The sequence below is a fragment of the Lytechinus pictus genome, chromosome 2 (genome assembly GCF_037042905.1).
Source record: "Lytechinus pictus isolate F3 Inbred chromosome 2, Lp3.0, whole genome shotgun sequence".
Classification (NCBI taxonomy): Eukaryota; Metazoa; Echinodermata; class Echinoidea; order Temnopleuroida; family Toxopneustidae; genus Lytechinus; species Lytechinus pictus.
Window position 1 is genome coordinate 8113274 of NC_087246.1, and position 25535 is coordinate 8138808.

The window sequence follows — 25535 nt, forward strand, 5'->3', positions numbered from 1 at the left end:
GTTTCTTTACTTTTAATGATACAGGACTATTGTTCTCAAAAGTGTTTGTCTAATTCCTTAGTTGAGACTAGACCCAAATTATTCACAAACAAAGTTTTTTGTCTTTGCTATTTGATTGGTCAAAAGTTATTACCGTGACAAAGGTTGAACCAATCAGAAGCGCATACTATGCCACTGTCTTACTAATATCTCACAGGAAACAAGCTGTTGAGCTGGAAATAAACGTAATGCACTCTGGAGGAAAAATATGATATAAAAAGAAAGAAGATAACCCAACAATTAAAAACAGGGGCGTCGATCCATGTTTCGGAGGGGGAGAGGGTGGGGGGGGGGGGGGGGAATGTGTGAAATACTGAATGAAAATTGAGAATTTCGTGGTGAAAGTGAATCACAGAATGTCGCCTAACGATACTGGTGTCCTGCAACACGCGTCATGAATCTCCGAGCCAAACAAGTATCTCGTGGTTATTATTTATACCAAGAACCATGCAGCGTTGGGGCTGCTCCTTATATTTTTCAAGTAATGAAGAAGTAACAGACATAGAGAGAAAAGATAGAGAACGTGCAGATTCTTATGATTTTTTAGCTTGCTTGCTCGCTTAAAGTGGAAGAAGGTAAAATTATGATTATGACTAAACAACCATTAACAAAAGAAATAGCTAAGAGAAGGGGAAGGAATAGGAGAGAGGAGAAGAAAAAGAGCTTGAGAGGCGAGCAATTAGAAAAAGAACGGGCATAAATGAATTAACTCGCATGATACAGGATAACTTGTATAATAATAAGTACAGCATCCATTTATGATAAAAAGTAGCAACAACAAATAAAACACTTCAAATTATAATAACTTTCTTATTCTTTGATGTATTTTTATCAAACCTTCACCACTATTTCTTATTATTTTGGGGGTATTTATATAACAAACTTTTCTTCAGGGTGAAATTCCCCTTTAATTTTATTCCATTTATTCAAACATTATTATGTTCTGCAAAGAGTACCAAAACTAAAATTCATAAGGCAAGTCCATCTCAGAAAAAAATTGATTTGAAACGAATAGAACAAAAAAATCAAATAGCATGACATGATAACGCGACAACGTACGAGACAACCAGATGCTGGTGATTGTACGCCAACGGACAGATATACAGATACAGGAGTGTGACGTTATTAACTCTCCCATTTTGCATAATTATCACTGTGTTGTGCATAATGCTTTGTGAAAAAAGCGAAACTTTAAAATGCAATAACTTTTTTATTTTACCTCCGATTTCGATGGAATTTCCAGAAAAACTAAAGCAAAAACTATTTTTTGGGGTGATAGGTCCCTTTTAAACTCTGACCGACGTCGCTGGGATTCTCTTTCAGCTTTCCTTCCCCAATATCACATTGTTCAGATCCAATTTAAAGACTTATCTCATGAAAAAATATATTCAACAAGGCTCCATTTACAGTGACCTTGATAGTTTCAATTTTTTGTCATATAATTTCTAATTCACTTTTGTTTGTATATTTCGAATTTTCTAAGGGCTTTGATATGGATCTCATGAAAAGCGATATCCAAGTTATTATTCTCCTTATTCTTCTTCACTGTGCTTGTATAATTTTTCTCTTTTTATTCAAATCTTTTTTTTTTTTTTTGGGGGGGGGATGGACTTGCCCTTTAAAGAAAGGTTTTGAAACTAAAAGTCATGACAGAAAAAATTACCTCCTTTGTATCATAGGCTTCCAGCGAACTCTGTTCTTCGAATTCGACCACCGACTCATCAACCACAAGATCGATGTGACCACTACTATCGACTTCATCTAAACTCTCTGACTCATGTGGTGTTTGTGACTTTCCAAACAATGACTTCCAACTCAAAGGTTTCAGACTTCCTAAGTGATGATGATATTGATGATAGTGATGGTGTTCGCTTCGAACTTTTTGTATTACTGACGCCTTTGGGGCAACTGACATACTGTGAGAGCGTCCTCCGTTTCCGCTGCGCCGGCTATTTTTATCATTGCCCTCATCTTTTGAATGTTTACGATGTTGGGACGGGGAGGACATCGGCGATGTGTCCAAGGGCAGTGGAGGATCTGATTTTGAACGTATAAGCTGATTTTCGGTACGGGATGGTTTAGGTGTAGATGTCGTCGACGGTGACGACATCGTTCGAAAATATCCCGGCTCACCTATATCTTTGCCGATGTCGCCAACTGAGAAGGACTTGTGATCACGGGTTTGAGTTGAGAGAATTGGACTCATGTTACCTTCTGATGTCGTCGACGACGATGATGCGCTACTCGCCTTTCGTTGCAGTAAGATATCGTTGAAATATTCATGGTTACCGTAGCCTTGTTTAATCGTCACCTTATTCTTCATACTGAAGTCTTTTTCATAATGCTGGTCGTGGTGGAGTTCAATCTCGAAACTCAGATGTTCTTCGTCTTCCTCTTCGAGACTTGTCCCTAGGAGAGAGCCGTTCCGATCACGAAGACTCGATATAAGGCTTCGACGAGGCGGCGCCGTCACTCTTGTTACATGTCGATCCATTTACATTGAGAATCAATTACACTGCATGTACCCCTCAAAGTTTGGTTCAGAATGCCTATAAACAAAATTAAAACACACGTACTCTGTATCCACATCCTTTGTATTCGTGAGAAGAATGTGAATCGAGCTAAAAGGCTTAGCCAACATGAAAGAGATATATCATGTGTAGTATTTGCAACAACAAAAAACATAAACGCAATAGATTCATAGGCCAAAGAGCTTTGAAGAAAAGTAGTAATCACGGCTCTTAGTGAAGTGTTTGATACTCCTCGATGTAATTTAATTGTCATATACCATGTGTACTGCTTCGATCTTGAAATTGGCAATGAGTTTATGTCGACGAACTCCAATAAACATGAAATTAATCAATAAATCTATAAATAAGTCTAGGCCCAAGTCCTTTGGATAAACTGAAACCTTTCTCGATACGGAATCGTCCATAATGTAAAACTCTGTCCCTTCTCGTTTGCCTAAATGGTAATGTAATACAGTAATGCAATATAAACTTGAACTCATTGTGTGACGATGATATACGATTCCCTCGGCCAACAAGGCTGTATTTTCATGCCTGATTACACCATCACTATGCGACTATGTATTTTCTCTTGCACTCTAAAAAAATATTCTTTTGTGAGTTTAGGGTGCCAAGGTTGTGTACATAGATCAAAGTTTAGATCAGTGGTGCATGCGCCAACTTGTATTACTACCCTTATGAAAATGAAAATGAAATTCCATATACAATTTGCATCATAACTAGAAGGTCAGCCATACGTGGTGGCACACATATTCATCTATACTTAAAAAAAACCTAATAATCATATTGGGAATATGCAAAATGAAGGATTATCTTAAAAAAAAACAAATTACATTTAGGTGTAAATATAGTGTCACTAGGAGACGTTCGTTATGCTGAAGGTTCAAATAGTCCGAAGGTTCACTATTCAGAAACACTTAGGGAGTGTTAATATTCTGTTGTAATTTGACAAATGATATGCATGTAACCAATTTTAGCTGTAGCAAATTACGCCCCCCCCCCCTTGTTTCAAGAAGCAGATTAGCAATCAATCGCAAATTTTTAATCAGTTCCAAGACATATCAATCATTTAGGGACCGAAATGATCGCGAATTCTTGCAACATCCCTTTAAACTTCAACATTAATTTTGTGGAATGTTGACATACTTCATAAGTCATCTTGGCAAGATAACGAATCTTGCAATGTCATGTTGACATAAGGTAACTGGTTATAAGTTGACTTGGCGAGATAAACTGATAAATGAATCTCGCCAACTTTTTGTACACTTGTCGAAATCCATTTACTATGGAAGCCTAGATGTTCAGACAATCATATCGATTTGTCTACATCCTGTAGAAAAGATGATGAGATGACAAGATCTTTGATCTCGTCATGTCGCTATACCGCATGGGAGACTGATCTAGTAAGAGATTGTGAGATGCCATGATCTTAGATCTCGTCATTATGTCTATCATGTGTGAGAGATGATGAGATAACAAGATCTCCTATGGGGGGGGGGGGGGCAGGGGCGGATCCCGCTTTCGCCTATAGGGGCGGAAAATATTTTCATACAATTTTCCCGATCGGCCATTAAAAGCTTTTTTTTGAGGGGGTAGTCCTACTAAAAGACTAACGGGTTTATTAACATCTTATATTTATTCTTACAAACAAGCCAAGGAAGATCTATTTCATAAGGCCAAATAAAACAAAGAGAGCGCGAAAGGCCAGATAAATTCGGGGCCGGGGGTATTTTATGAGCGTTTTTTGAAAGCCGTGAATAGAAAAGGTATTAATTAAATAATTGATTCGAGCGCGAAGCGCGAGCTGAATGATATTCCGACTTTGAAAACTGGACATTTTAAGCACTTTTTGTAACCATGAACAATTAGATGGGCATCTAACTAAACCGTTAGGTGCACGAGCTGAACATTTTGATATTTAGAATAAAAATTTGGTCATTCAAACTTAAAGCACTGTTGTAATCATGAACGAACAGCTTTTTTTATTCAAAGCGGGAGCTCAAAATACTAATTTGATATACTGACCTAAAAAGGGGATTTCCAAGGACTGTTTGATGGAATTCATTAAGAGAAGAGGGATAGGCCTATATACGTATCTATTCCACTAATGATATACATACATACGTATATACGTACGTACATACATACATACATACGTGCATGCATGCAACATACAATCATTTACATAAGGGCATATTAAAACAGGGCACTTAATTAGGGGATAAAAGGTATGGATTTTATTATCAAAAGAAAAAGAAGTAGCGAAAGGGGCAAATCATAATCTATTCTGAAAGGGATTGTGCGATTAAATGTTGCACTTGCAGAAGGAAGCAATGACGCTAAATAAAGAAACCGGGCGCCCATTTGGCACGAAAAGAGTTTTTTTTTAAGGACAACTTTTCTGAACATGCAGGCACACATGAGAAGGTAAAATGGGCAGTCGTTAACACATAAAACTGTCTTTCTCAGGTGAAAGGGGCACAGAACACGTTCGTAGGGGGGGGGGCACTTTTGGGTAGAATGGAGCACTGATTCGAGAAAGAGCATTTACAAGAAGGCAAAGGGACACTTGCTAATGGCATAAAACGGGTCCTTCTCAGGTGAAAGGGCAGAGAACATGTTCGTGATAAGGGGGCATTATATTTTGGTAAAATTTGCTCTGATACGAGAAATGGAACTTGCTAACACATAAAATGGGTCCTTCTCAGGTGAAAGGGGCACATTTTATTACACGTTCGTGGGGGAGGCCGGGGTATTTTTCTTGTGTAAAAATAGGGGCACTTTTTCAATGCTTCAAAATATGGGGGAGGGGGGGGGGGCGGGGGACACTGTGCCCCCGGCTCCCAGGATCGCCGCCCCTGCTCTCGCCATTTAAAGCACTGAAAACTCGAATTCTATTCTGAGCGGAAGAATTTGTGCATATAGATCTATATTGACTTCAAAACGGGAAATTGCCCCACGGTGAGATTATCAACCGGAAAGGCGAGCTATAGAGCAACATTTTTATCTTTAGAATTAGACCCTTATATAATGAACTGAAAGTTTGCATTTTTTCAATTTCGTTAAACCATCCCTTATTTCGTTCACTTTTTTCGCTATCCCTCCTCTATGTTTTTCTCCTCCTCCCTCCCTCCTTTCTCTCTCTCTCTCTCTCTCTTTTTTTTTGGTTTTCTTTATATTTTTTGCGCTTACCGTATACCGTACCGGAGTATGGTACACGCGCGCAGTGCAGCTATTTTACTGACCGTACTCTAAAAAATATCACTAAAATGGTCTTACAGGAGAGTGTCGATTGTCTTTCGAGCTTCTTTGAGCTTGTTGCCAAGCACAAAGATCAAAAGATAGTTTATGCTCTATTCTGCGGAGGATCGGATAGTGCCACAGGAGAAAGCTGGTGCCCTGATTGTGTGTCTGGTAACGTCCGATTGCATTTTCTCCTTCAGTCCCGTGTGATGGTACCGTATGTTTGGTGTCAGTGTTTCTACATACACTCGGCAAAAAAAGTTCTTGGACACTTAGTTAGAAAACTTAAAATATTTCATACAGATATTTGAGTAAATTTAAAGGCAAATTATTGTATGTCAACATGACCAGACAATATTCCTCTTCCAGTATGACATGACATTTTCATGTTAACAGTCATGCATGGGTGGTTAAATCATCATCATAATTTGTTTTAAACTAACATAACAGTAACAATGGCAATGTCAGTAAAAGAAAATTGCAAGAAATGGATCAGTCAGTGCATGGCTGGTTACAGGCATTAAACAATAGTCAATAGCATGTCAGTAAAAGAAAATTGCAATAAAACGATCAGTCATTCTGTCAGTTGTGAAAGTTTATGTAGCATAAATATCCATAAATGATTAAAGCAAACTTAAACTTTAAAGTCAAATACCACTCTAAAAGAGAAGAGAAAGTTATCCACCTTGGATGCATCAATTCCACTGGAATTTTAAGTCAAAGTTAGTCGATGAAAAAAATGTCAAATTTCACTATCTTGGCATAAGCAAAAGAAAATTCAATATCTCGTTTGTTCACCCTGGCTCTGAATGAGTGCAGCACATCGACGTCGCATGCTTGTCACAAGTCAGCGAATTTGCTCTGGGGTGATTTTGTCCCATTCTTCCAGGACATAACGCTGGACATCTTGAAGAGTGTCTCCTGGTTGAATTCTTTGATTGACCGATTTTCCTAGCTGATCCCACAAGTGTTCAATCGGATTCATGTCTGGTGAACAAGCGGGCCATGGATCCAAGCGCTGAACATTGTGGTCATCCAGAAATCTTTGGACAATGTTCGCTCGATGGGGACAACCCCCTGTTGAAATTGTTGAATGTATGCCTACAGGATGGCCATGATCATTAGCTTTTGAATGGTCCATTTCTTGCAATTTTCTTTTACTGACATTTGTATTGTTTAAAGCATTTAACCGCCCATGCATGACTGTTAACATGAAAATGTCATGTCATACTGGAAGAGGAATATTGTCTGGTCATGTTGACATACAATAATTTGCCTTTAATAAAATATCTATATGAAATATTTTAAGTTTTCTAAGCGTCCAAGAACTTTTTTGCCGAGTGTATATATAAAAAAAAAAAATCCCGAAACTGAGGCATGCCGAAACTGAATCCCAAATTTCCCGAAATTCATAGACATTTCTTGGAATTTTCAAGTTTGATTATTAACGAAAATCGGGCAATAATACAGCGACCCTAAGAAATTTGGTCCAAGCATATATCATAACCTTGACCTTGTTCATTCATGTCATTGAATGAGTGGTCCAAGTGGCAAGTGATCAAATCAGGGATTTTAATTAAACTAAATAAAGCCTAGTAAACATGGTAAAGGCAACAGCCAACACGTCATGTAAAAAAATTCATTGTATGATAAAGCGTATGCCTAATGTCTTTTTTACATGACGTTTTGCCCTTTTTACCCCCCAAAAAGTGACACAGTTCGTCACCATGGTCACTGACGCTGGTTTTTTACACTTGTTCACTGCAACCATCCTGCCTGTGGGGAATCTACAAGACTACAGGTAGGATTATGGTATGCCAATGTTGTACAGAGCACACTTTAAAAAATCATTAAAATATCACTTTTGTGACCAAAATTACTAATTTCCTTACAGTTGCAATTTATTTTTCATTAGTAACTTGGGAATAATTTTTGTATTCACCAGAGCGCTCAAAAACTTGATTTTTTGGCATATTTTTGTGTACGCCCTCTATTGGTGGAAAGTAATATGGCAAGAAAATTTTAATTTTTTTATCTCTATTTTTAATTAAGAAAAAGTAATTTAAAGAATCCAACCCAAATAAAAACTTGTTTTTATAAGAAAAAGAAAAATCAGACAAGTTGATAGGTGAAAGTTTGAAAAATATTGGACAAACAACAAGAAAGTTATAAATTTTTAAAAGTTGTAAATATTGGTAATCACTATACCCATGGAGACTTCAAATTGGCCGCATATGGGATGTCACAGTGATGTAAGGCAAGGACTACCGTACTCTTCCATGTACTCCAATACATATTATGGCTAAAATGTCATTTTCCCAAAAAGTTTTATTTCAAATTACATTTTTCTTTCATGAGGACATAAAACAATATACTACCTGGGTTATATTTAGATTACTGCCCCAGGGGAATGGGTACTTAGGAGAAAACCACAAATCCCTGATAATAAAGTACATGGCCTATGGGAAAGTTGTCCTTGCCTCTTGTCATAATTTACTTACCCAGTTGCCAGTTTGAAATCTACATACTATTAATGATCTCAATTTTAAAGCAGCTATAACTTTCTTATTGCTTGTCCGCTTTCTTTCAAACTTTCACCATTCTGTTTAATTGATTTTTCTCCTTCCCAACACAACATTTTATGGCCAAGGCTGGATTCCCCTTTAAGAGCCAAGTTGTATGACGAATAGGTGTAATGGAAACAGTCAGTGTAGACAAAAATCAAGCATTTGTCCCAAAGAAAAAGAAAATAGGCCAAACATTGCCACCCTTATTTTGCCACACATGGAGATATAACTGAGAACAAGGTTATATCATAACCTTGTTCATTGAATGAGTGGTTTTTGAGAGCGAGTATTTATCACCCGATGGTTTGGGTATAGCCTTGAGGACTCCATGATGATATTTTTTAATATTTTTACATATACTTCTTCATCATGGAGCCTTGAAACTGTTTCCATACACGCATAAGCGAGACCTCCACACCCGGATGGATTTCCCTAGGAAATCCATATTTACAGGGTGAAATCGGTTTATAATGTGAAGTTTATTGATAGTTCTACCTGAATTTTATTGATGTTTGAACCTTCAAACGCCTAATGTGTATGGAGGGATAAAAAATGAATGGCAAAAATCAGAGGTTTCTTTAATACTAGACCGATCTCGTGTAGATCACTCTATCCGTTTGTCAACATAGCAAATACAATAGGTCTGACCCTTGAACCGCTTCGTTATGACGTACCTTCGATTAGCAATGTCACAAAATGCTGTTTTGAAGAACAATTTATAGATAAAAATTATTATTTAATAAATACCCAAATTTAATACGTGATTATGAATAATTATAATAATTATTCATAATCACGTATTAAATTTATTTGTCAAATAATAATGTTTATCTATAAATTGTTCTTTAAAACAGCATTTTGAGGGCCCAAAATTCAAGTTTTCGAGCGCTCTGGTGAATACAAACATTACTCCCAAGTTACTAATGAAAAATGAATTGCGACTGTATGGAAATTAGTAATTTTAGTCACAAAGTGATATTTTAATGATTAAAAAAATTTTGTGCTGTGTGCAGAATTGGCATAGCGTAGTACCTGTAGATTCCTCACAGGCAAGATGTTAATGAACCCTTGTGTGGTGTAGCATTATACCCAATTTTAAAGAACTAAAATATACGTCTTTATCTTGCTTCACTACACCACCTCCATAGACTGATGTCACTCTTCCACTTTGTACAGGGAACTAATACAAATTTAACCATTTATTTTTACAGTTGAAACCATTTTTTAAAACCAAATATTGGTTTTAGTATGATTGAAGCTTGAAAAAATCTAATAATCAACTACCTTGGTGCAATTTCCAAATAAGAATCAATACTCTTTGTTTTAGGTGTCGGAATAACCCAGTCTTTCTTTTGTACACTGTATCCCTATATAGCTGAACCAGTTATTGAAAAAGGATTAGCAGGAGCACCAGAGGATGCAGTCTTTATTAAATGCTCTGTAGGAGACCGAACAAGGTAATCAGTAGAACATCCCAACACTCCCACAAAAAAATCAAGAAAATCCCACTATAATGACAAGTTGTCCTGAAAGAGTGTCATTGTGCTGCCTTGAGGGTCATTGTGCAACTTGAGTGTCATCGACAGATATGTGCGCTGTACAAATCTTTAATTATTATTGTTATTATTATTTAGAAGTTGAAGAAATCAGAGATACAGGTTGGTGAAAGTTGTAACATGCAATTGAAGAATATGATTATTAAGAATGTTTATATACTTTAATTCTAATTTAGCCAAATAGGCATTGTCATTCTGAATACATGCAGGTATTTATCCCACACTTGTTCAACCTCACAAAATGAGGAAAACATCATTGGTCAAAATGTTTTTAACCAAATTCTCTTGCCCTATCAACACCTTAAAATGTTTTGAATACTTACTAACCTGCTGATGCAAAAGTACTACAAAAAATATTTTGAAATTCAATCTAAAAGCAGAAAATTAGGTTTTGTTTGAATCCACCAAAGAATATACATAAGATAGATTTATAGATTGTTAAAGTTTTGATATATTGTGACATCACTTGCAAAGCCCCCATTTGTTATGTATTACTATTACCATGAAAAAATACTAAGAAAGTTCAAAATGGTTTTACCACTGGTGCTTTCAGACCCAGGCCTTGATAGCATATGAACTAAGAACAGTAATGCTGGATAGAGAGGTCTGGAGGCAGTCTTCATTGAACCCAAGATGGCATTGGCTTTAAAGCCAATCCATGCCTTTAAATTAGTAGCAGCATTCAATATACTTTATGCATGCTCATAAGGGAAGCTATTCTTAGTCATGAACCATTTATAAATGGAAATTTATGTGATGTCACAAAATCATCACCCTCCGATATAAAATTTAAATTGACAGAATCAGAAGATGAAGAGATGATTACCGTACTATATTGTAAGATTGGAATGTTTTAATTCACACTATTTAACTTTAATTAAAGCTTTAGAGAAGCTTTGATTCCTATTTATAATAAGCTTGTTATTTCATTAAAAAAAAGTATTTAAATCATTAATTTTCCTGTATTTATTATATTTTGTATTATTTATAAACAAATATTATTTTGTTCTGTTAATACAGCTGGAAGGACCCTAACAATGAGTTTCGCGTGAATGAGAAACTACGATTAAAAGGTGTTCCAACACTACTGCAAATGAACTCAGTAAGTATAAATTTTGACAAATCTGACTTCTTGTGAACTCTCAATAATGTTATGTCTTTGGTATTCATCATTACTGCAACTTGTAATTTGTCCCAATGACCCTGGTTTAGACACCAAACTCAAATCTCCCAGGCATATATTAAATGAACTCTGTCCATTTGTAAGTAATAGCAGCCATTTTAGACTCCATTTTTTGAAGCCATCTTTGACTTTTGGACATACTGGACCACTGACTGTCCTTGTAATTTGTCCCAATGTTTTATTTGACCCTTAAAACTATTGTTCAGACATTAAAATCCTATCTCCCAAGCGGATACAAAATGAACCATGCCCATTTAAGTATCAGTAGCCTTTTTCGAAGTCATCTTTGATTTTTGGACAAACTGGACCACTCACTGTCCTCGTAACTTGTCCCAGTGTACAACTTGACCCTCAAAAGTCAAAACCATTGAATAGAAACCAAATTAAAGACATTAACGTAATTAATAGATGAATTGTGAATATTTAGGCTACAGCATCCATTTTGGATGCCATCTTGGATTCCCAGGTATACTCTAGAATGCTTATATTCACTCTTACCTGTATCAACAGATTTTTTACCCCCAAACCATGGAATATGCAATAGGATGTCTAGGGTGGATAATGAGTCAGTTATGTACATTTTCAGTGAATGATGGCCATCTTGGACGCCATATTTCCCAGGGATTTCGGTAGATTTTTAGTATGTTATTCCTGACGTCAAATAGTATGAAAAACCATTGAAAAATATTTTGTTGCAATTTTTTTGGCTTAGGTGTATTTTTGATAGTATATTGACTATTTTTTAAATAACCTTCAGATTATCTATCTGATTTTTTTTCAAAACAAACAATAGTTTGTTGTCAAATTGAATAAGTAAAAGAAAAGAGATATATCCCATTTATATCTTGTTTTTGTGTTGTTGAGATTGTCCTATAAAGAGATGCGTATATATGTTTGACAGATTTTTGGAGGTTGAATATAAACCCCCTTGGAATTAATGAAGTTCCATGTGAGTTTTAATTCAAAATTATATTTTATTCAAAAACAAGAAATTTGAAAATTTCCACTTACGTCATCTAGGTGGCAAAATATCATATTGCATGTTTTATTGATAATGTTACCCCTCCCTGGGTGGGATGGGCGTTAAACTGTAATACTGTAAATAATAATGAAGAGAGAAACAATTGTCAGTCACATGTAGTTTGTATGGGCATCAACAAGGTAATGATCATACGTTTATTAAAAAGAATGTCACAAGAACCATGTCAAATAACAATCAATATCAAGGAAATACATTATCTATCAAACTAATTTCTCAACTTATGATTATATTTACTTGTTCTTTAACATACTTAGATAATAACGAATGTAACTACTAATCAATACAACTAAACGTCTAACATTCAGTCTAAATTACATGTTAGAATATCTCCTAATTCTTATTAATAATCTCTAATTCTAATAACCAAACATTAAAGAAATAAAGTCTGAACTACTAGACTAAATGATAAGAGAACGCATGGCCAATGGATACAGGGGAATACATCCTAAAGCCTCAGATCTAAACTGTTAAGATGGTCCCTGATTCTTATGGAACTTTTACGTACAAGTCGAGAACTTTCTTTGTTCTGACATCCAAAAAGAATCCCTTGCCATTTCTGAGGTGATCCCTTAATTCTCTCTAAGTTAACTCTCTCACTCTTGGAATCACTAACCAATATACACTAACATACTACCACTGTCTTCCAGCATGCTATATGGCTTAATAACTCCTAATCTACCACTAACTCCTAACATCTCTTAAAAGTAAACACAAGTTCCAGGAGTCAAGGTAACAAGCTGAAAGTTGAAGAGCCTATTTACATAACACGTTGATAACAGATACTTTCTTGAGAAGAACAAAGAACAAGAGTATGCAGTACAGGTATATAATGCCCATGCACCTCTTAGTACCGAATCTAATATTATATACAGTTCAAGTACACATTTAGAAAGAAATATCAAAATAATATACTGATCAATGCCTATTTCTATTTCTATATCAAAAGCCTCAGTAACAACTATAGCTAATAATATATATGTTCTAACTATTGGTGAATATCTCTGTATTGAGATGTCAGTGATATATAACAGTATACTCTCAATTATAATGTTCATCCTATCCAATCAGTCTATATACTCTCAGGAAGACATATACAACAAACGTATCATCACAATCACATTAACAGCATATATCTCTACAACAGTTTTGAGTAATAATAACAATAACAATGTATCTTTTCTTACCTGTAAATAATAATGAAGAGAGAAACAATTGTCAGTCACATGTAGTTTGTATGGGCATCAACAAGGTAATGATGACCAACCACATGCTTGACAACTGAGATGGAGGTTTTGGGTTGCTCCACTATAAAATAGGGGTGTGCAAGTGTTCTAACTGAGGGTTATATAATACACTGAAAATAAATGGATGGTATATGTGAATATGTAAAGCTGAGTGAATTTTGTAGGGGTGCCCTATCTTTGGAGGGGCCTCACATATTTCCCTCCTCAAAGAAATGTCGTCCTCGACATTTACAACAATATTTACAAGTAACAAATACATAGATGGTAATCAACGAAAAAAATATATATATATATTGATACAAAATAGCTGTCCAATTTATCAAGGGGATTACTCCTGACACAAAATTCTACAATTTGTATGCAAAATGGTCGTGTATAAACACATGTCTACTCAATGAATTTTCGCAGAAGAATAATATCCTAAATATCACAAGTTCAAGAACATTGCATGAAAAGTGTAAACATACCAGGCGGCCTTTCCTGATAGTATACAACTCTCGATCAATTAGATCTTTATACGAAAAAAATAATTCACACAACACATTAGTGTGCTTGAGCAGTCCATTAAAAAAAAATCACTTGAGAGAGATGCCTGATAACTAATGCATTCTACATTTCATAGCTATATAACTATAAAAAAAAAAAGGAAATTTAGAAATGCCTATGTCTCTATCCCAACTGCGCAGTGTCTAATTTAAGTCTCTGTGCATCTCATCTCCCAAAACAAATCTCTATCTGATCATTAAAAAGTTCTTCCAAAACTATCAATTTCGGAAATGATTTTCAATCAAGAGTTCTTCAGCACACGAAGTTCGGGTACACATGCTGATTCAGCATGGAATACTGGGACGGTTGGTTTAGATATACTCCACCTTGGTTGGGGTAAGAGTAAATGCTATTACTGTTTGGCACATATTCTGGGGAATACACCGTCTGTTGTGGAGGCATGTGGACATACATTCCACCTATATTCGAGTTCATACTTTGCATGTCTGGTTCTCCAAGTCCACTGTAGGTGAATTGGTTAGGAGGTCGTCGATCCCTTGCAGGCCATCGTGGCAAGTTAACCTCATCCGGTGTAAGGACCTGGTCTGTTGGGTTGTCGACAGGCTGCATCTCCTCCAGTCCGGTTGGCTGCATATCAAGATAAGCATCAGCTCTGGGATACCCAGATGCTTCCACTGGTGGCTGGTTTCTATCTACAGTCGCTGTCGGGTCTGGTAGAGGTTGACCTCCTTCAGAAGTAGTACTTTCATCAAGCCTGGTGCCCTCATAGAGACAGTCCTCAGGTTCAGGAATTCGCAGAGGAACGTCCTCAACCGGGTCAGAGCAGTCTAAAGGTGCCTGCTCTGCCACCGGCGAGTCTACCCTGGATGTCTCTTCCTGTGCATCAGAAGCTGCTCGACGATAATACTCAGTCAAGTACGCATCTTCGTCATCTGAGCTGTCTAATTCTGCTTGATGGAATTGCTCAAGTTGTTCTTCCTTCCTAATAGAGCGTCTGTTAACCTTCCTAGTTGTGGTAGGAAGTTGTGTCGTCTGGCTGCTGTCCAAAGAGTCACAGGGAAAAAGAAGATTCCGGTGAAGAGTCCTGGTTCTCTTTTCACCACTCTCAGGTCGCAGCTCATACACTGGCAAGTCATCCTTTCTCGAAACTACCACGTAGATCTCATCTTCAAAATAAGCTCTCAGCTTACCCGGACCATTTCTTGGTTTACAGTTTTTTATGAGAACTCGATCTCCAGGAGAAAGAATGATGCTGGCAGTAGTCTTCCGGTCATGATGCTGCTTTGCTTTCTCTGACGACTTCTGTGCATTCTTCCTGGCAATAGCATAAGCCTCATTGAGTCTGTCCTTCCATTTCCGCACATACTCTCCGAGGTCACGAGGCGGAATGGACTGAGCAGGGGTCAAACCGAAGGCCAAGTCAATCGGCAGTCGAGGAGAGTGCCCAAAGAGAAGGTAGTGTGGAGAAAACCCAGTAGTCTCATGCCTGGTGTTGTTATAGGCATGGATTACTTTGTTCAGATGCTGTCTCCAATCTTGCTTCTGTTCTTCAGTGAGAGTTCTCAGCATAGACAGCAGGGTGCGATTGAAGCGTTCCACTTGTCCATTTCCCTGGGGATGGTACGGAGTAGTTCTCGAGTGCCCAACACCTGTCAGCTCCCTCAGCCTGGCGAAGAGATTGTTTTCGAATTCCCGGCCTTGATCATGGTGGAGACGCCTCGGATAGCCAAACTTCAGTACAAAATCATTGAAGATTTTGTCAGCAGCAGTTCGCCCAGACTTGTTTGAAGTTGGATATGCTTGAGCAAATCTCGTGAAATGATCCATGACGACGAGAATATATTCGAACCCTCCTTTACTTTTCTCAAGATGAAGGAAGTCAATGCTGACAAGTTCAAATGGTTCAGTGGTGACGATTGGAACGAGTGGAGCCTTGGGTTGTCTGGTTGGTACTTTCTGCTTGACACAGCTACACCTGCTAGCGATGTGGGTGCTAATGTAGTTCTCCATATGGGGCCAGTAGAAACGATCCCTAGCGAGATGGAGTGTCCTGTCTGTGGCCAGATGTCCCATCTTCTCATGGAGTTCCCCACAAATGAGGGACCACCACTTTTCAGGTACAACTAGTTGTGTCTTGGTTTTAGTGTGTCGTCGGAGAATCCCGTCGTCTCCCATCCTCAGATTTCTCCATTCATGCATCATTGTGGTGGTGTTCTTGGATTCACCATTTCTCTCCTGAGTCTTAGGCCATCTATCTTTCTTTTTGTAAGATAGAATTCTAGAGATAGCAGGATCTTCCGCTTGGGCTCTTCTGATTTCGTCTGGACTGAAGATAGCTGGTTGCATCTCTGCATCTATTCCTGTAATTCCGACATCAAGAGGTAGAGACTGGGCTAAGGAGAAATATGGATGCTCTGTTGTCTGAACCCCCTGAATGGCTGCTCCCATGACATCCGGCGAGATCTCTTCCGAGAAGGTCTGGTTAGCATCTTCCGGGTCATTTGGCATCCTGGAGAGAGCGTCCGCATCTCCATTCTGCTTGCCAGGTCTATAGCGAATGGTGAAGTTGAAGTCTGCCAACTCACCTACCCATCTGTGCCCTATCGCATTCAACTTGGCTGTTGAAAGGATGTACGTGAGTGGGTTGTTGTCGGTGTAGACCACAAAGTTCTTTGCATAGAGGAGGTAGCTCCTGAAATGATCTGTTACGGCCCATTTCAGAGCAAGAAATTCCAACTTCCCGGAATGGAGATGATAATTCTTCTCTGCCGGGGTCAAGGTCCGTGATCCATATGCTATTACACGCAACATTCCTTCTCTTTTCTGATAAAGCACAGCACCAAGACCTTCCTGTGATGCATCTGTGTGAAGTATAAATTCCTGGTCAAAATCTGGGTAGGTCATGACAGGTGGGTTGATTAGTTCCTCAATCATAGAGTCGATAACAGCTTGATGTTTCTGAGTCCATATAATTCTGGTACTGGATGGAGCTTGGCCATGTTGCTGCTTCTTTCCCGCCTTAGACTTTGCTCTAGGCTTCGGGGTACTTGGTGGGTTCTGTGATTTTAGAAGCTCATATAGTGGCTTCGCCCGCTTGGCATAGTCCTGAAGATACCTTCGGTAGTAGCCTGTGAGACCCAGAAGTTTCCTCAGATCACCTACCGTCTCTGGCTTCTTATCTCTGATGGTTGTGAGGGCCTGTGTCTCCTTGGGGTCCGCTCGATATCCATCTGCTGAGATAATTCTTCCCAGGAACTTGACTTCGCTCTGGAAGAGGCTACACTTCGATGGTTTCAGCTTCACCCCATGCTCACTTAGGCGTCGCAGGACAGTTTTAAGATGTGTGAGATGTTCTTCAAAGCTCTGGCTATACACGATTATATCATCAAGATATACCTCGCAGATGTTGTGATTTAAGCCATCAAGGATTGTTTCCATACATCTCTGGTAGGTTGCTGGTGCATTCCGTAACCCAAATGGAATCCGTTTCCATTCATGAAGTCCCCATGGAGTTACGAATGCTGTCATTGGTTGACTCTCTTCTGCCATGTAGCCTTGGTGGTACGCCTTACCCTGGTCCAGAGTAGTAAACCAGCGATTTCCTCCGAGACTGTCAAGGATATCCTGCATACGAGGGATCGGCTGTCTATCAGGAATCGTCTTCCGGTTCAGCTCACGATAGTCAATGCAGAGACGTAATCCTCCATCTTTCTTTCTCACGCAGACTACCGGAGAGGCATAGGGGGACTCTGACTTTGTGATCCACCCTCTATCCAGGAGATCCTGCAGGTACAGTTTTACTTCCTGATACAATGGACGTGGTATCGACTGGTAAGTACGCTGCACTGGAGTATCGTCGCTTAGTCTGAGAGTCATCTGCAATTCAGGAATTGAACCCATATCTTTGTCGCCCTTGGAGAAACTCGCCTCTTCCTGTCTGAGTAACTCCTGCACTGCCGATCTCTGCTCCTCAGGCAAGTGGGGGAGTTGAAATGTCGGGTCTTTGTTTGAAGAATCGGCAGACTCTGCAGACACTGAACTAGAGTTAACAATCATCTCATCATGTGCAGGTGGAGGGTAGCCAGGCAAAACAGACCGAACATGGAGCACCTGGCCTAGTATAGTGCGGCTTGGAATGATGAGTGGTCGGTCGGAATGATTCGAAACAGGAATGTGAATCCGGCAGGAGTTCCCTTGAGAAAGTCGCAGTAGATACGGCTCAATCTCTAGTCCCTCAGGCCACTCGCCATCACAGTTGGGCTCAAATAAGACTTGGGTGTCTTTGATGTTAGACCTGGCTCGTACTCTGGTAGCTAGGTTGATTGTTGAGTTCGCTGGAACTCTCACAACTGATCTTCCAGTCCGCACACAGCAGATCTCTTCAGTCTCCCTTGCTTTGATGACGTTCAACAACTTTAGGGCCTTGTCTTGGGATAGGTTTGGAATTGATGCTTGTAGAGTACTGAGTGGGATTTGATCACCATTGAAGTTGTTAATTACCTCTCCGATGACGTTGGAGCCGATGATGGGTTCTCGGAGGTCATCTGTAGCAACAAGGAATGGCACCGATAACGTTGGGCTCCTAGAGGACAACTGCAAATCAATCGGAATCCATCCAATGTAAGGCATGACAGTCTCATTTGCAGCTGCCACTCTGAGTCCACGTCCAAGTAGATCTTCTACCTTCTGAAGAGCAACATCAGGTAGCTTTTCTTTCCACCATGCCTCCGTCACCACAGACACCTGGGCTCCTGTGTCCCACAATGCTGTTGCATCAATGGCGTTCATTGTGCATTTTACCAGGCAACGTTCTCCAACGAGTTCAACAAGTTTCCGGTGTCTTGGGGTTACGTACATCTGGTTCAAAGTCACATTCTCTTTGGGGAGCTGATCAATTAGGGTTAAACCCGGTCCCCTCGGGTTGACCCTTGCCCGTTTCCCTGGTTCCTCTTCCTGCATCCACGGGCATAATGTTCAGATGAACCACACTTGAAACAGTGACGGCAGTCATTTCCCCGACCTTGCTCTCGGCATCTCTCACATCCCTTAGGCCGGGGAGGCCTGCCATCTGCCGGCGTTTGTCCAGGTGCGGGTGTCCGATCCTGCAAGGCTGCCACACACGCTTTGAGTTCAGCCAGTTGTGCCGCAAAGCCCTTCATCATCTCGAACTCCGGGTGCTGGCTCTTATTTTTTTGTTTTGCAGGTTGTTCTGCGTTGTCCTCAGTGATGACATTCACCCGTGCTGCGGGTCGGATCCCAGCTTTCAGTTGCCGCTTTGATTCCAGGGCAACTGCAGTGTGCAATTTTTCCAGGAGTTCCTCATCACTGGTTGTGACAGACAAAGATGATTTAAGATCTTGTCTGATCTGGTCATTGCACAGCCCAGTAATGATCGTGTGGACGAACATATTCTGCACAAGGCTGACGTCATATTTCAGCCCAGTGGTTGTGTCCTCGGAGGCCCGGATTATCCGCTGACGCAGATCCAGAGCCCGCATCACGAAGCTCTGCGCTGATTCCGTCTTCCCCTGGGTTGCCTGCGAAAGCTCTTGATATAATTCAGTTGCATCCTGCTCCTGATAATGCGATTTCAAGAATGCCTTGAGAGTCCCGAGATTGAGGTTGGAGCAGCTTTCCAAATACGATCGAAGCCTTAGGCTGGGGTGAATGGCCTTTAAAACACTCTCCACCACCTCAGCTTCTGAATATCCTTTCAAAAGGGCTGCATCTATCTGGTGGTTGAGACTAGATAGAGTTAGCCTGTCCTTGTGACTTGAATCACCCACTTGGCCGCTGATTCGCAGCTCCTTTCTGATCATCTGCATGGGTTGAACCGGAACTGCAATTGAAGGCTTCTCCTCCACCACATCTCTTTCAACAGGCATGTGCTGGTCTAGTACCTCTTCTGGACTCTCGTCCTTCAACCCTTGCAAACTGTCCTTTAATGCAGCCAAGGTGGCTGCACCAGCCTCCTCGTTATCTCCGAGCTCCCTCACTAGCCGTTGAAGTCGACGGACCAGAAACTTCCTGGGCTTCCCCTCTGTCTCCGATGATGGGATAGCTAGATGGGAGCAAACCATTGGCAGTTGTCCTACTGCCAGACCAAATATCGCCTCCTCCACCTCGAACACCAAATCCTCGATGTCTGCCATGTTGACGAAAGCTATGTTGTGGATCCTCTAACTGGTTCTACTACCACTGGTCTGCCCTTGGAGATCTCTTAGGTAGTCTTACAGTTCCCTGTCCACACCTTTCTTCCAGTCACCTTCACAGCATCAATGATTTGAGTTCAGATGTTTAAGCTTCTATTGGGCGTGGTCGCATCCTCACCGATTCCAGGTGGTCGTCCATAGACAGCAGTCGTGAAGATTTACATCTAATGATGCTGTCCTGGCAGGGTCGCCAAAATGTTACCCCTCCCTGGGTGGGATGGGCGTTAAACTGTAATACTGTAAATAATAATGAAGAGAGAAACAATTGTCAGTCACATGTAGTTTGTATGGGCATCAACAAGGTAATGATCATACGTTTATTAAAAAGAATGTCACAAGAACCATGTCAAATAACAATCAATATCAAGGAAATACATTATCTATCAAACTAATTTCTCAACTTATGATTATATTTACTTGTTCTTTAACATACTTAGATAATAACGAATGTAACTACTAATCAATACAACTAAACGTCTAACATTCAGTCTAAATTACATGTTAGAATATCTCCTAATTCTTATTAATAATCTCTAATTCTAATAACCAAACATTAAAGAAATAAAGTCTGAACTACTAGACTAAATGATAAGAGAACGCATGGCCAATGGATACAGGGGAATACATCCTAAAGCCTCAGATCTAAACTGTTAAGATGGTCCCTGATTCTTATGGAACTTTTACGTACAAGTCGAGAACTTTCTTTGTTCTGACATCCAAAAAGAATCCCTTGCCATTTCTGAGGTGATCCCTTAATTCTCTCTAAGTTAACTCTCTCACTCTTGGAATCACTAACCAATATACACTAACATACTACCACTGTCTTCCAGCATGCTATATGGCTTAATAACTCCTAATCTACCACTAACTCCTAACATCTCTTAAAAGTAAACACAAGTTCCAGGAGTCAAGGTAACAAGCTGAAAGTTGAAGAGCCTATTTACATAACACGTTGATAACAGATACTTTCTTGAGAAGAACAAAGAACAAGAGTATGCAGTACAGGTATATAATGCCCATGCACCTCTTAGTACCGAATCTAATATTATATACAGTTCAAGTACACATTTAGAAAGAAATATCAAAATAATATACTGATCAATGCCTATTTCTATTTCTATATCAAAAGCCTCAGTAACAACTATAGCTAATAATATATATGTTCTAACTATTGGTGAATATCTCTGTATTGAGATGTCAGTGATATATAACAGTATACTCTCAATTATAATGTTCATCCTATCCAATCAGTCTATATACTCTCAGGAAGACATATACAACAAACGTATCATCACAATCACATTAACAGCATATATCTCTACAACAGTTTTGAGTAATAATAACAATAACAATGTATCTTTTCTTACCTGTAAATAATAATGAAGAGAGAAACAATTGTCAGTCACATGTAGTTTGTATGGGCATCAACAAGGTAATGATGACCAACCACATGCTTGACAACTGAGATGGAGGTTTTGGGTTGCTCCACTATAAAATAGGGGTGTGCAAGTGTTCTAACTGAGGGTTATATAATACACTGAAAATAAATGGATGGTATATGTGAATATGTAAAGCTGAGTGAATTTTGTAGGGGTGCCCTATCTTTGGAGGGGCCTCACAATAACAAAATCAGGCGAGACTCGTGATTTGAGAACCACCTTGTCCTTTACTTGAGAAGTCCACAGGTTTGGAAGAAGTTGGGCCAGTGACTGGCAATGTCAGATGGTCACTCGTGACCACCCCTTTCAACTTAGCCCTAGTTAAGTCTGCCATATCTTCACAAACACTGCATTGTTTGTATCTCAAGTGTATTGATGTGAAATGATTATTTTATGTCTATTTTGTTTCAGGAAAGAAAATTATGTATTTAAAAATTCCCTTATATTAGCAGTCATTTTGTGCATGCATTATAAAGGCATCTATTGGATTGAGACATATTTTATTGTACTTTCTGGTTGATATTACCCGTCTTGAAAAAATTTGCCCATCTTTTACTGCTCTTTCATTTGCTTAACTTTTTTTTTAAATTTCACTTGCTTTTTAGTTTTGTCTGCAAGTTTGCATATTTTTTAATATTTATTCCCTCATCCTGTCTATCATTTCCATTGTTGCCTAACTCGCCTTATTCTTTTTCTTCATCCTTCATTCCTTTATATTGTATCATGCTATGATTAATAACCAACCTTAGTCAATTTAAAATTTGTTCTTCTTTTATTCCATCTGTCTTTCCATTGATTATTTTAGCCCAAGAAACTAGTTGAGGAAGACTGTTCCAATGCTGATCTTGTTGAGATGTTCTTCCAAGATGACTGATCATGATGGATTCTTCTGGTCCAGCTTTGGGTCCAAGACCAAACTTCAGCCAACATCAGTTAATCTGTTGCCTTTGGGAACCAGGTGCTCCTTGCACAAAGTCATTGAGAATATAAAAAAAATCAGTAAGCAACATATTAAGGGAATATGATGCATTAAGCAATAAATCATGATTTGCATAACATATAAATGTAAATGAAGATTCATTGGCCCTTCTTTGGCTGATCAGATTTCGAAAAAACCTAATCCAATAAACTTTAGTTAAAGCTTTTACATACAGCGCACGTTCAAAACAAAGTTCTTGACATCCTGAATGCTTGCCAGAGGTTTGCTGACATACCAACAACTAATGTATGCAAAGTGAACTCAAAGTGAACTCAATCTGTTTGAACAGATAATAAGTAAAATCAGACAAACACTGACAATTTCATCAAGGAATAACAATATAATGAAATTTTAAATGTTTGCATTAATTTGATGAAGCAGTTGTATATGATACAATGAAACGCCTGGTGATGTCATATCCCCACTTATTCTGTTGTATTTTATTATTTGAAATTCTAATTCAAATTTTGTCTTGAAAGAATAGAAAAAAATGTTTTACTATTGACTTAATGTGTAAGATAACACTGTCACACTATTTTGTCAAAGGGGAAACATATCATACACTCGTGTATGAAAATAGGGAATTATTATAAGAATGGGGACATGATGTTATCAGTTCACCTATTGCTTTTTCATGATGGTAGGCATATGGTTTCACAAAATAGGCCTACTGTTAAGCTTCAAAATTCAATGACTTTGTAATTTGTTATCAGATTTTGATGAATTTTTCAGCATTTTGCTCAGTGAATTTTATATATTTTAGGTGTATTAATTTCAGCCCGATGTACACATTTAATGAGTACTAACATGCTAAAGGGCAAACTTATAATATAATAATAATAATAAAGGTATATTTACCCAGGATAGCCACTTCAGTTCCGAAAACTGTTCTCCCAGCGGGCCCTGCTATTACCCGGCTAAGCTAGGCTACCTATTCGGTGCACACAGCTTTTTTGAGGAATTACTTCCTGCCGGTACCCATTTACCTCACCTGGGTCCAGTGCAGCACACTGTGGATGAATTCCTTGCTGAAGGAAATTACGCCATGGCTGGGATTTGAACCCACAACCCTCTGTTTCAAAGTCCGGAGACTAATCCACTGAAATCCATTGAAAAGGAATATTCCTCGTGGGGGGTTGAGGAGTGTCTGACACCCTTTTGGCTTATATTCTTGTAAAAAAAATGTTTTAAAAATGTTTGTATTATTGTATGCTGTATGTATAGGAAATTGAAGAAATCCTGAAGGGGGGGGGGGAGAAAAGTGAAATTTGGACCCTTTTGGCTGTTATTTTTGTACAAATTTGTAATAATGAACAATAATAATAATAGTAATATTGATAATAACAACAACAAGGATAATAATAACAAGAAAATTCTCATTCACCAAGGGTAGCCACTTCATCTCTTGTGGACTGTTCTCTCAGCGAGCCCTGCAAACATTTTATTGTTATTATTACCCTTCTCTAGTCTAATAGTAATACATCAAGAGCCTGACAAGAAGGCAGAAGGCCCCATTTTTAAAGTCTTTGGTATGACTAGGCTGGGATCGAACCCACAAACTGCTGTTCATGAGGTGGACCCTCTATCACTTTGCCACCAAATTCTGATCATGTAGTCTGTAGTAATGTAATGTAATTTAATAATTTGTCCATACAATTTTGCTCTAAGGAAATATATGATGACATGTTTTCAATTGATTGTCACTTCTTAGTCCACTTTAGTTGCTCACAAGGTTTTTTAATAGTGCAATCACATAACATTTCAACTTGCTGTTTGAATTTTATGCCGATAATGAGAAGGACCTTGGTCAATCATTCCTTCATTAATTCCAGCCATGACAATGATCATGTAAAGGATTTTTACAGAGTCCAATGAATTAAGTGCCCAAATTCATGCTGGTAAAATAACTAATAAAAGTTGTAATAAAATAGTTAAAATTCTGTATGTCGGCCTTTTGGAGAACCCTTCCTGAAAAGGAATGATATTGATTGATTTAGAACTATTAGTAAACATCGAAAATTCTGCCTCATTAAGCAACAGAGAGTTGGTATAAATGTATCACTCTTTGCATTATCAATCATTCCATGAAATTTTATAATTCAATCTACTTGAAACTGTTGTAAGAAGATTGTGCTATTTTTTTTTAGAGAAGGTTGTACAATGCAGGTATTATGATTTGTTGTTTAAGTTGTATGCTTAAGAAAATAAAGAGGATTGAATGTACAATAGAAATTACTCAATAAAATGCTTATAATGTATTTGGCTTTCCTGTTGTTTCTTTTGATACTTTCTGGAAAATCGTGTATGTTGATAATGTTAGAATACTACATGCTGTGCATATTAAAGTAAAGATAATCAGAATTTAGATTGCTAATTTGAAGTCTAATTTGAAATAATCATTGAATATTACAATTTACATTTACCATTTATAAAAATGAAAGAGCAACTCTTTATCATTTTTTGTCTCACCTGAAGAAAGATTGGCAGAGACCTAGTAATCACTTTTCCTGTTGGTCAGTTAGTCTGTTCCAAAATGTTAAAGTATTTGGTTCAACTTGCTCTCATTTCTTAATTCCTGCATAAATTATTATCACACTTGGTACGTATGATCCTTGGGTAATGCAACATGTGTGTCCATGATGATGATGTGGGGACAAAGGTCATCTAGGGGTCAAAGTGTAAACTGATATGAGGTTTTGTCCATCCTTTAAATTTTTTTTTTGCAACTTGTTCTCATTTCTTTATTTCTGTGTCAATTTTTATTACACTTGGTTCAAATGATCATCGGGAAGTACCATGTGTGTGTGTTGTTGAGGATGATGAGGTCAAAGGTCATGTAAGGGTCAAAAGGTCAAGATTTTGTTCAAACTGCTCTAATTTCTTTATTTCTGCATCAATTATGTTTACAGTTGGTACAAATAATCCTTGGATAATACTACATGTGTGTTGTTCAGAATGATGGTGTCAAAGGTCATCTAATGGTGAAAATTGAAAAG

General features: G+C 38.4%; 1 protein-coding gene across 2 annotated transcripts; it reads left to right on the forward strand.

The window, feature by feature from the left end:
* The first annotated feature begins 1865 nt into the window (after window positions 1-1865).
* Window positions 1866-24797, forward strand: LOC129254899 (thioredoxin domain-containing protein 17-like). 2 transcript variants are annotated; one of them, XM_064108481.1, is made up of 4 exons: window positions 1866-2298; window positions 9753-9834; window positions 10954-11035; window positions 22366-24797. In XM_064108481.1, the coding sequence occupies exons 1-4, from the start codon at window positions 2244-2246 to the stop codon at window positions 22432-22434; spliced, it is 288 nt and encodes a 95-aa protein (XP_063964551.1). In that variant the 5' UTR covers window positions 1866-2243; the 3' UTR covers window positions 22435-24797. The 2 variants fall into 2 exon arrangements, with proteins under 2 accessions (XP_063964551.1, XP_054749413.2); XM_054893438.2 differs by lacking the exon at window positions 1866-2298 and adding an exon at window positions 5614-5981.
* The last annotated feature ends 738 nt before the right edge of the window (window positions 24798-25535 follow it).

Excerpts from the sequence above, each read along its gene's own strand:
- LOC129254899 (XM_054893438.2), top strand. The coding sequence starts at position 5,837 with ATGGTCTTACAGGAGAGTGTCGATTGTCTTTCGAGCTTCTTTGAGCTT. Across the intron at positions 5,982-9,752 it reads GTGCCCTGATTGTGTGTCTG|CTGAACCAGTTATTGAAAAA; the intron begins GTAACGTCCGAT and ends ATCCCTATATAG. Across the intron at positions 9,835-10,953 it reads TCTGTAGGAGACCGAACAAG|CTGGAAGGACCCTAACAATG; the intron begins GTAATCAGTAGA and ends CTGTTAATACAG.